The sequence below is a fragment of the Dipodomys merriami genome, unplaced genomic scaffold (assembly GCF_024711535.1).
Source record: "Dipodomys merriami isolate MVZ:Mamm:240054 unplaced genomic scaffold, mDipMer1.0.p SCAF_9, whole genome shotgun sequence".
Taxonomy (NCBI): Eukaryota; Metazoa; Chordata; class Mammalia; order Rodentia; family Heteromyidae; genus Dipodomys; species Dipodomys merriami.
Genome location: NW_027206512.1, coordinates 36,418,874 through 36,431,651, shown reverse-complemented (window position 1 = coordinate 36,431,651; position 12,778 = coordinate 36,418,874). Strand labels below are relative to the sequence as shown.

The 12,778-nt window shown below is 38.9% G+C and overlaps 1 protein-coding gene across 2 annotated transcripts in view; it reads right to left on the bottom strand.

Annotated features, from left to right (window-relative positions):
- Scfd2 (sec1 family domain containing 2) overlaps positions 1-12,778 on the bottom strand; it is a 311,750-nt gene that overhangs the window by 264,681 nt on the left and 34,291 nt on the right. For both annotated transcript variants that reach the window (XM_070012469.1, XM_070012470.1), the window contains exon 4: positions 11,022-11,197. In XM_070012469.1, the coding sequence (XP_069868570.1) occupies positions 11,022-11,197 (176 nt within the window). The remainder of the gene's footprint in view (positions 1-11,021; positions 11,198-12,778) is intronic.

The window sequence follows — 12,778 nt, the reverse complement described above, 5'->3', positions numbered from 1 at the left end:
ATAAATAAATAAATAACAAATAAATAAAAAACAAAACAGATGGTGTAACCAATATGTAATTGACCAGCTGTGGATTTATTTTCCTACACAGATGTAAAATGACCTAAGGTACTCAAGAAGCATTTCCATAATGTTTGTAAAATGACACTACAACACTAGTCTGCAAGTTATCAGCTAGTACTGCTGCACTGGATAGCAGTTAGCGAAAAAATTGCACAGAGGACCATTTGAGGTCCTCCTAACGCACATGTCTCTGTAGGAGATCTGTTATCATTCAACTGTCATCATGTCAAGTGCCAATATGCTCTGGAGAGCAAATGACAGGTAGACTGAACAGTGTCTACTCAGCACTTTTCCACTGCTGTTGTCAGACCTTTGACCTGGAAGAAAGAATAAGAGTCACAGAGTGCTAAGGCATAGCCAGTCAGGTGCTCAGAACCACACTCAGGAACCCCAGTGTTCCCAGCTTAAATATTTCCTGAAACATTTCTCTAACTTCTGAAGACTAACAACACTTGGCCAAAGCAAAACAAAGTAAAGAATTCAACCTATGTAGCCTCTTGGAGAGTAGGAAAATCTGGAAAACAAAGGAGAAATACACTCAAGGATCTGACCACATTGTTTGTCTCGCATTACATGGCCCTGATGTTAAGCAATGTCAAGTGCCCTATGAATCTTGTCAGTATTCTAGATATTCAGCCATCAGAGTCATTAATTCTCCTTCAGAAAACCGTGCCTTTCAATTATACCTAAGGTCTATAAATGGATATAAACAAGATTTGTTTTCTCCAGGGGTAACTATATCCAAAAATATCAATGTGAAAATTATTAAAAATTAATCATTAAAAAGTTAAATCATTATTAAAATTATTGTTGTTGTTATTGTTCTTTCCTTTCATTCTTAGAAATCCAGATGTTTAGAGTCATAGCTTAGTGGTAGAATGTCTGCCTAGCATGTGGAAGTCTATATAGGTACAAAAAACCAAAGTAGCTTAGAATGGAAGATTCCATGAAGAGAAACATAAACCATTTGAATTCCTTTTGGTCAAGCAAACTAGAATGGCTGTACTTGCCTTGTTTTTCACCAAATGAAGTCCTACCACATGCACCTTCAGCTGCTGGCATTAAGTTTGTACTTGAAACATTTTTGGTGGACTCACAAAATGCTAAGAACCAAAATTGTTAGCCTTGAATTCACTTTACCTAATTACTAACTCTGGTTTCCAGCTGGAATAACATATGATATCATTGATTGGAAGGCAAGGCCAGCTTAAAAGCAAGAACTTACAACATCTATATATTGGACTCTCCCTTTCTAATCAGGTGCTTAGCACAAAGTCATCTAATTCCTAATCTGGCAATGGGCCCACTCTAGCCAAAGGAACAGAAGTTCATGGGTATGTTTTCTGTTCTCTCTCTTTTTCTCTTTCTCTACTGCTATTTCTCTTTCTTTATCCCCCTCCCCTCATACATCATTTTAAAACAATACTTTCATGTACTGGGAGAGGAGAACAACATAAAGTAAAATATTCTGCAAGTAAAAATGAAAGAAAGATGATACAAATTCTTATAAATAGGTTAGATTTCACAGGGTTCAATTAAATGCTAAGGAGCAAAACACAGGAAAAAACTAACTTAAATACCAAATGTCAATAAAAATATATTAATAGGAAAATTTTCATTTCAGTGACTCTAGTACTCATAGGAGATATTATCCATTTAAATGAATATAAATTATGTGTTTTATTAATGTGTTACATTTTATTAATGTGTTTGGAATGTTTTATTCTCACATCTGAGAATAAGCATTAAAGAAAGTAAACAACAGTCATTCCGATGCCTTTACCTAGGTCAAAATCTCCAGCCACACATAGCAGCACACATGAGGGGCATGGCTTCAGCTTCAAACTCTTACCTTTAACCTGGCTCTGACACTGGCACTACTGAAAGTATTAGTAGGGAGATTCATAAACCTGTCTGTACTCTGCCGTACAGCTCTTAAGATCAAGACACTCATTTAAAATTTGATTGGTCAGAATCTAGGACCTATTTTCTCACATAGGCAGTAGTACAATCAATGTAATAGTCCCCAAGTACTCACCCATCTACAAAACCCTATTTGATCCATACCCATGAAGAAAGCACAAATAGTAATATATCAACAGCTAGTCCATATTGCAAAACAAGTTGTGTAGTTCATCTTTCTAACTTCACTGTCCAGAGACAGCATGTGCTCAAGAGATAAATTTTTTTTTCCTTTGGGTCCCGTCATGGGGCCTGAATTCTAGGCCTGGGCGCTGTTCCTCAGCTCTTCAGCTCAAGGCTAGCACTCTACCACTTGAGCCACAGCCCCACTTCTGGCGTTTTTCTTTTTGCTTATGTGGTACTGAGGAATTGAACCCAGGGCCTCATGCATGCAAGGCAAGCGCTCTACCACTGAGCCACCTTCCCAGCCCCAAGAAATAATTATTATATGGAATGAAACAGAATACTTTCTTTGGGAAGAGGCTGTTCAGCTTTATTTCCTTCTACCATTTTGGAAGTGACACTTCTCTTGGCAAACAAAATGACAAACAAACAAAACAAAACACTGGAGAGCTTCTCCAGGGAGGAGAAGCACCTTATAGGTGCAGCCTCTACCCAGATATTTGGGACAGAGATTCTGTCACCAAGTCTCATATAATGAGTCTGGTCCAAAGAACCAGTATTTTAGGCTACTCTGATCTTTTGGGGCAGCTGAGTGCTTACTTAATGGCTAATATTCCACACCAGGGAATTTTTTTTTCAATAAACTTCTTTAGAAAATTGAAAGTATGGGCTGGGAAGGTGGCTCAGTGGTAGAGCACTTGCCTTGCATACTTGAGGCCCTGGGTTCGATTCCTCAGCACCACATAAGAAAAAAAAAGCCGGAAGTGGCGCTGTGGCTCATGGTAGAGTGCTAGCCTTGAGCTGAAGAGCTGAGGGACAGTGCCCAGGCCCAAAGTTCAGGCCCCATTACCGGACCAAAAAAAAAAGAAAATTGAAAGTATTGCAATAAGTCTGGTAAATCTTCATACATTATGAAGATGTACATATATGCTAAATGAGTATACAGAGGTCAGATTAGGGATGAACTATCATGACTGTGAGCCAAGCAACCTTACTATCTGAAAGCCTTCTAACTACCCCATTCCCAGGCAGACCTTGAGCAGGCAGACTTCCCATGAAGGCACAGGACAGAATGACTACTCCTTGCAGCTAGTTGACTCTAAAGAAGAATGGAGAGGCCAGTCCAAGTGCTGATGGGTCACGCCTGGAATCCTAGCTACTCAAGAGGCTGAGGTCTGAGGTTCAAGGTTTGAAGCCAGCCAGGGCAGGAATGTCTTTGAAACTCTTATCTCCAATTAACTACCAAAAAACTGGCTGTGGAGGTGTGGCTCAAGTGATAGAGTGCTAGCTTTGAGTGAAAAAACAAAGGGACTGCACACAGGCACTGAGTTCAAGCCCTAGTACTGGCACGCAAGCACATGTGCACATACACACACACTCACATATACACAGGGGAAGTGAGAGAGAGAGAGAGAGAGAGAGAGAGAGAGAGAGAGAGAGAGAGAGAGAGAGAGAGAGAGAGAGAGAGAGAAAGAGAGAGAGAGAGAGAGAGAGAGAGAGAGAGAGAGAGAGAGAGAGAGAGAGAGAGAGAGCGCAAAGGAAGCAGCAGTTTCCACTTAGGAGGAGAGATACCCAGGAAAGTGAAGGGTAGAGCATGCAGTGTTATAGGGCAAGGCCTCTCCCAAGATAAAAAAAAAAAAAAAGTAAAGGTGAGCCATTTGATTAAGCTCATTTTCCATCCCAAAGCTACCAACCAGATAAAATACTACTGTTACAAGACAGAAGTAGAAATCAGAAAGAGACCAAGAATGTGCATTATAAAACCCTTTTTCTTAGAAATCACAGAAGAGATTTGGTTTGCTCTAATGCTTGCCTCTGCAGGTCTTTTTTTGTTTGTTTTTTTGTTTGTTTTTTGTCAGTCGTGGAGCCTGAATTCTGGGCCTGGGCATTGTCCCTCAACTCTTCAGCTCAAGGCTAGTCTCTACCACTTGAGCCACAGCACCTCTTCCAACTTGTTCTGCTGAAGAATCCAACCCAGGGCCTCATGCATGCAAGGCAAGCACTCTGCCACTAAGCCACCTTCCCAGCCCTGCAATTACTTTTTGGTGTAGATTTGTGAAAAGCATGTTCCATAGTTTTTCTTCTTAGAAAAAAATCCTAATGAAATTTCTTCCTTCCTCATCTATAAACAGCTCCCAGGTCTGACTTAGGGGATCATCATCTTTTCTGCCTCTTCCTTCACTTATTATTGGAATAATATCATAGATATACTTGCAAGTGTCAACATACAGTGGTGCTGAATAACTAAAGATACCATACAGACCGATGGAAACTTCTTCACAGAAAAGCCCACTCCTAATTATTATGAAAGAGCTAAAAACAAGACATTATAAAACAGGACTTCCCTAAGGGATGGTGAAGTGAGTGAGGAACTATGCTAAAATAACCCATTGTATTCCCAGGCCCAGCCATATGGCATAGGAGGAAATAGAATCAGAAGGTAAAACCTACCAATTTGCTAAAGAACTAGTAGACATTCTAGTACTTAGGTAAATTTAGTTTCATTTTCTTTTTAAAGACATAATCTCAACTTTAATATATTTTTAAAAAAAAATAAACCCTACCTATTAAAAACTATTGTGGCAACTAAAATAGCATTGTATTTTTCATTGCAAAGGCAAATACAATTTAAAACTAAAGCAATGTTATGCCTGGCTAATCTTAAATAGTTTTATAATTCTTTATCTTTCATTTAAAACCCATTTTCCAAGTTAGAGTTTTGAAATATAAATTCTGCCTAAATAACTAGAAATCATGGGTACATATATACTTATAAAGAATTTGTGTTAAGAAGTACAAACACAGCTGCTTCCTTTACTTCGTAGTTCACTAGCATTTTATAATCACAGTAAATTATATTACACTCAATAAAAGCTTTTCTCTATGACCATTAGCATAAAACATGAACTATACATTGCAGATTTAGAGAAAAAGATTGTAAAGTATTTTCAAACAGTAAAAATTAAAAGATATTCAGAAGAAGTAAAAGTGACCAATACACAGAGAGAAATGCTCACCATCTCTTGCCATAAAGGAAATGTAAATCAAAACAACACTGAGATTCCATCTCATTCCAGTTAGAATGGCCATCATCAAGAATACAAACAACAGATGCTGGCAGGGATATGGGGGAAAAGAAACCCTAATATACTGTTGGTGAGAATGTTAACTTGTTCAACCACATTAGAAAGCAGTCCGATTCCTCAAAAAACTAAATATAACTACTCTATGATCCAGCAATACTACACTGGGGCATTTATCCAAAAGATTACCAATCAGGATATAATAAAGCCACTTGCACAACCATATGGAAACAGCTCAGATGTCCTTCAATGGATAAATTGATCAAGAAAATGTAGAATATATACACAAAGAAATTTTACTTATCCATTAGGAAAAAGAATATTACATCATTTGCAAAGAAATGGATGGCCTGGAAAAAATTAAGTAGGTGAAGTAAGTCAGGCCCAGAGACATAAAGCATAAGCATTTTCTCTCATATGTGAAAACTAGAACTAATTTATAAATGTACAAATAAACACATGTGGAATTTAATGCAAGTAGATACAAATGTATTAACTGAAGTATGGTATTTGCAGGGGAGGATTCAAACAGTATAATTTCTTAGAAAACATCACAGTACAACAAAATGAATATGAAGAAACCAACCGGCACTTAAAAGAGAGCTGGGTGCCAGTGGCTCACACCTGTAATCCTAGCTACTCAGGAGTCTGAGATTTGAGGACCACAGTTCAAAGTCAGTCTAGACAGGGAAGTCCATGAGACTTTTATTTCCAATTATCTATCAGAAAACTGCAAGTAGTGCTGTAGCTCAAGGTAATAGAGTTCTAGCCTTGAGCCATAAGGTTCAGAGACAACACCCAGGCCCTGAGTTGCAGTCCCACAACCAACAAAAGAAAAAGAAAAGGATTAGTATAGATAGTTAAGTGGAGGGAGGTAAATGAATGAAGAGAGAAAGGAGAGGAGAATGTGGTCAAAATACTCAATGCATATTCTATGAAATTAAGAAAATTGAGGGGAGGAGTAAATTTGGGAGGGATAGGGAAGAATGATGAAAGGGCTGACATCACTCAAGATGCATTGTACTCATAAATTGATTTGTTGAATGATAACTCCTTTGTATAACTACTTAAAGATAATAAAAATTCAATTTAAAAAAAAAAAAAGCTCCAGGGGCTGGGAAGGTGGCTCAGTGGTAGAGTACTGCCTAGTGTGCATGAGGCCCTGGGTTCAATTCCTCAGCACCACGTGAACTTAGAAAAAAACCGGAAGTGGTGCTGTGGCTCAAGTGGTAGAGGGCTAGCCTTGAGCTGAAGAGCTGAGGGACAGCGCCCAGACCCACAGTTCAAGCCCCACGACCGACCAAAAAAAAAAAAATGTTCAAGTGATACTTAGAAAATAATTAAAACATAGCAATACATTTCTAAGTGGCAGACTCCATCTTCTCAATAAGTCTTAAATTAAGAAACAAATCTAAGTGAGAAAGAATCATGAAGAAAGTATTTCCTTTGACTTTTAAACTGTATTCACTGATAGTAAGTACTAGTTTTTCCCAAAGAAGTTCTCTCTTGAATATACAATATTCTTTCTTAATTAAATTCCTAAATTGGCCACATTCTGTAGCATAACTCAAACAGAAGTCTTACAAAGAATTCTCAGTTCTGTTGCTGATTCTACTATTCTGCACTCAGAACCAATAACAGGCAAGTTAGCTGTGAGTAGAAGAAATAGCCTAACCTCATTGAATTGTACATTTCCAAGGTCAATTTCTTTTTCTTAAACAAGACTGTCTATAATGGTACTTAGCCAATAAAGTCAACATTGAGGTTTCAATGATGGAGGCCTGGTAGAAAGTGGTGGAAATGAATCTCCAAAGAAATAAACAATTCTCAGCACTGGCTGAGAATTCTCAGTGGTGCTCAAACCCTTGGGAAAAGCTAAACGTTGCCTTTATACTCAAAATAAACTCAAATGCTCTACTTTCTAACCAACTTTTGTAAAAGGGACAGCTGACCACATATTATAACTTGCTACACTAATGGATGAGTGTATACTATATAAAATAAGCGCATTCATAAACAAAGTCATTATAAAGTCCAATTTATAAGTTTGCATATGCTAAAAACTAACTTGTTAGGACCCACGAATGACTGAGTACACAGTGCTAAACCAGTGATTTGCAATTATAATCCAAGTAGAGTTTTTATTTTTTGAAATGTTTACTTCTTTTTCCCTGTCTTTTTTTTTGGGGGGGGGGTGGTGGGGGTCCAGTCGTGGGTCCTGAACCCTGGGCCTTGGCGCTGTCCCTCAGCTCTTCAGCTCAAGGCTAGCACTCTACCACTTGAGCCACAGCGCCACTTCCGGCTTTTTTCTTTTTGCTTATGTGGTGCTGAGGAATCGAACCCAGGGCCTCAGGGATGCAAGGCAAGCGCTCTACCACTGAGCCACCTTCCCAGCCCCTTTCCCTGTCTTTTTAATTCCTTTTCTATTTGGTGAAGGAACCACACCAAATAGCATCACATCAAGGGAAAAACAAGTCGTTTAAGGATACAGGTGGACCTGTTGCAACAATGAGAAGTACAAGTTGTCATGTCGAAAATGAGCTTTACAACGTTGGTGGGGGGGAGGGAGAGGATTGGAGGGGAAGGATGGGAAGGGATGTGAAGGGTAAACAAAGGAGGAGGCTGCAATGCTTGATAAGAAATGTACACATTATTCTGCCCATGTAATTGTAACCCCTCTGTACAGTATGTTCACAAAAAATAAAATAAAATAAAATGAAAAAAAAGAAACCCAAATAGCATCACATCAAATAATCTAACATTCTAAATATGCAACAAAAGATTACCATCATACAATGGCTTAGAAACCTCTAATAAGTTGGCAAATTTTTATTCCTAGGACAAAAATCTTAGGTTGGAAACACTTTGATTTAATTTTTTCTTTCTAAGAAAATAGCAATTTTTATTTTATTTTATTTTTTTTGTCGGTCATGGGACCTGAACTCTGGGTCTGGGTGCTGTCCCACAGTTCTTCAGCTCAAGGCTAGTGCTCTACCACTTGAGCCACAGTGCCACTTCTGGCTTTTTCTGCTTATGTGGTGCTGAGGAATCAAACCCAGGCCCTCATGCATGCAAGGCAGGCACTCTACCACTGAGCCACCTTCCCAGCCCATAATTTATTAACAACTCTTGTGTTTTTATTTTATTTTTAATCCAATTTAATTTTATTATAAAGGTGATATACAGAGGGCTTACCATTATATAAGTAATAAGTATATTTCTTGTTGAACATTGTTAGCCCCTCCTTCATTTTTCTCCCATTTTCCCTCCCCCCACTCCCTCCCTAAGTTTTAAAGCTCATTTCTAACATAATGTCTTGTGAGTATTGATTTTTCATTGGTTCACTCTTTGTTCTTTGTCTCACCATTTTATTATTCCATTCCCTTCCCCAAATCAGATTAATGTATATACAAGACACAGGCTACAAAAAAAAAAAATCTGTGATAACAGGAGAAAACTTTTTTTTTAATTAGTCATGGAACTTGAACTCCAACTTTTTTAAAATTGGTCATGGAGCTTGAACTCCAGGCCTGGGCGCTGTCCCTGAACAACTCTGCTTAAAGCTAGTGATTTACCACTTGAGCCACAGTGCAACTTCGGGTTTTCTGGTGGTTAATTAGAGATAAGACTTTCCTGCCTGGGCTGGCTTTGAATTGCAATTGTCAGATCTCAGCCTCCTAGGTACAGGTGTGAGCTACCAGCACCCAGAACTTTGATTTAATTTTGAAGCTTGAGGTTTATCTTCTGGACATTCAAGTGTGAGCAGCACCAGAGAGGGGAGGTTTGTCCACATGGAAGGACAGGAAACATGAAGGAGGTTGTCATCATGAACTAGAGCAGGTTCTCAGGGCAAAGAAGATGCCCATAGGTAGAGGCAACAGCAACTCAGAGCATAATATTAGAGCTAAAGCTGGGCAACGAGGTTGCACAGAGGTTGGTAGGGCCTCCTAAGTAGCTGGATCCAATGGGACAGAGGAACAGCCCTGTGAAGAATAGCTGCAGGGAGGTCCCCGTTCAGGCTAGACCAAAGCACAGTGAATAAGTTGTTCATGGGACTAGCTGGTAGAGAGGAAAGGTTCAGAGAAAAGAAGGCAGGCAATATCAATCATACCCATACTGTCTGATAGGGTTTGGGGCATGAGAAGCAGAAGAGTACCCAGGCAGGAAGCAAAGAAAGGGATATCCCAGTGCCCCAGCGTGAGCATCAGAGTCAGAGCAAAGTAAGAAGGATATGGCATGGGCAAGCTTCAACAGAGCATCACAGTGTGAATACCAGTGCAAGAAAGAGCCCTGGTGGAGAGGAGGGCAGCAGTGGTAAGGGAAACCTGGTTACACATGGGAGATTTAAGTAACTAAAGATATTGAGAATAATGGGAGACAATAACAGAGAAGGGATTCACAATCATAGAAAGGGAGAAACCTATGGCATTGGATTAAAACTATAATATTGGAAAAAAAAACTATAATATTGGTATATATTCATGGTTTCTAGTAGCAACAAAGACCGAGAAATAAATATAAATTATAATGAATGAATCCTTAATTTAGACATTTTTAAAGGAAAAATACTTTTTTTCTCGTCCTAGGGCTTGAACTCAGGGCCTGGGGCTATCTTCAAGCTTCTTTTGCTCAATGGTAGCATTCTACCACTTGAGCCACAATGTCACTTTTGACTTTTTCTGAGTGGTCTATTGGGAATAAGTGTCCAGGATCTCTTTAAACCACAATCCTCAGATCTCAGCTAGGATTACAGGCATGAGCCACCAGTGCCTGACTGAATATTTTTTTGGGGGGGAAATGCTGCACTGATCATAAAAATCCTCACCATGTATACAATTTCTGAAAAAAAATGATAATTGAAATTCACTTCCCTTCATCTCTTGCTAAACATCATTTTAATGCACACTCTCTCTTTTTTTTTTTTTTTTTTTGGGTCCGGTCGTGGGGCCTGAACTCTGGGCCTGGGCGCTGTCCCTCAGCTCTTCAGCTCAAGGCTAGCGCTCTACCACTTGAGCCACAGTGCCACTTCTGGCTTTTTTCTTTTTGCTTATGTGGTGCTGAGGAATCGAACCCAGGGCCTCAGGCATGCAAGGCAAGCTCTCTACCACTGAACCACCTTCCCAGCCCCTTAATGCACACTCTCTATGTTGTTAAAGAATCAGACGCTAGGTAGTATGACATGAAATGTAAATAGAATAAATATTTTGCAAGAAATATTGTAAAAGGGAAGGTGGCTCAGTGGTAGAGTGCTTGCCTTGCATGCCTGAGGCCCTGGGTTCGATTCCTCAGCACCACATAAGAAAAATGAAAAAAGCCAGAAGTGGCGCTGTGGCTCAAGTGGTAGAGCGCTATCCTTGAACTGAAGAGCTGAGGGACAGTGCCCAGACCCAGAGTTCAGGCCCCACGACCGGACCCCCCCAAAAAAAAATGTTGTAAAAATCAAATAAATATGCCATCAAGATCAATAAAAATCTAAATGGGTCTGCCTGCAATTGCTGCTTTTCTAATAAAGATTAGTGATTCAACTTCTCAAAAAAAAAAGTCCAAATGGCACAAAATGGAAATGAAGTTTTCAGAAGCTAGTCAAATGCTCAAAAAATCATTCTTAATATTGAGAAACTAAAGATGTGGCTGTCAAAAAAATTAAACAAGTACAAAAACAGTACTAGGATTTTAATGTGGAGATACAACAAAGGCTACATCAACAATGTGATTTATTACTAAGTCTGTAGTCAAAATCAAAGGTTTTCTCTGGAAGTCAAAACTTTCATTGTTCCCATAGCAACATACCTGGAGGAGAAGCCTTTCAAATGCCAGAAAGTTGTCCCATTTGGCAGACTGTGGGTGCTTCAATGTTTGAACTGTAGCCAGCCCAAGCTGTAGGATCCCACAATGATTCACTAGAGCTTTAAGGTTGTTCTTGAAGAGTTGAATATAGGATGTGAGCTGCCCTGGCGTGACTCTCCCTAGAGAAACAACAATTTATCAGTTGTACACTTTCTGGGAGTTGTGAAAATCATGAAAAGGATGTTGTGAAAGATTACACTGTCATGTGTGCACAAAACTTAAGCGTTAACCAACCTTTCCTAAGCTGCTGTGATCTGACCAACAACAGTGAAATCCATACTGCACTTGCATTTTATAAGTAAGGAAGCTGTTGTAGGACCTAGCCAAGGATATATTGCTAGTAGAATTTATTTTATAATCTTCATTTGTGTACCTTTACTGGGACTTGAACTCAGGGCCTGGGTACTGTCCCTGAGCTTTTTGGCTCAAGGCTGGTGCTCAACCACTTGAGCCACAACTCCATTTCCAGCTTTTGGGTGGCTAATTGAAAATAACAGTCTCATGAACTTTCCTGTCCAGGTTGGCTCTGAACTACAATCCTTAGATCTCAGTATCCTGAGTAAATAGAATTATAGGTGTGAGCTACTGACATCTAGTGAGAATTCATTTTAAAATTTTATAATACTCCATAACCAACTTGTCAAATTAAATCAAGTGACAGAAATTAGACAAGACTGCATATGTGTATATAAAATAAGAAGAGAATTTTGTTATGATTTATAGATAAAATTTTATCATTGATTATCAATGAGTCCATAACAATATGTATAGGTATCAAAGCCTATTACTGCATAAATCAAAAACATATGGAGAATAGGGTGACAAAAGCACTGAAAGATGAGACCTCAGAAGAAAGCATTTAATGTGACACATAGTACATTTGCTATAATGGTCATCTAAATTTAGAATAAAAGAGTACACACTTCAAGGATACACGCACCACACACACGCGCACACACAAACACACATACACCAACATGTAAACATACAATTTGTTGATTCACTCTTCCAGAGCCTAGATCTCCAACTTTTGCCTATAGCAGCACTTTATGATTCACATCCTACTCTCCAACTATTAAATTCCATTGCTGACATCCATCAGTGCTTTGCATAAACCCAGACATCTGATTCTCCTCATCAAGCAAAAAGAAGATAATAGGGAAAGCATACCTATATCTTTCATAAATCATTCCTAAAAGCCGGAAGTGGCGCTGTGGCTCAAGTGGTAGAGCGCTAGCCTTGAGCTGAAGAGCTGAGGGACAGAGCCCAGGCCCAGAGTTCAGCCCCATGACCGCCCCCCCCCAAAAATAAATAAATAAATAAATCATTCCTCTACATCTACCCATGCAATATTTGTAGACTTTTTGCCAAATATTTTATTCTCACAATACTATTTTTAATTTCTTAGAGATTTTTAAATAGTAGTTTTTTTTGGGGGTGGGGTTGTTCCTGTTTATGTGGTACTGAGAAATTGAACCTAGGGTTTCATGCATACTAGGCAAGCACTCTACCACTAAGCCACATTCCCAGCCCCTATATAGTTTTAATGAATATTATTTGCCTTCAACTTGAAAAAGTTCATAAACTATAAATTGTACAATTCAGTTAGTTTTGGTATAGTTATGTAGCTTGCAATCATCAGCAGTCCATAATTTCAGAATATTTCACCACTCCTAAAAGAAATTCCATACCCAAATATA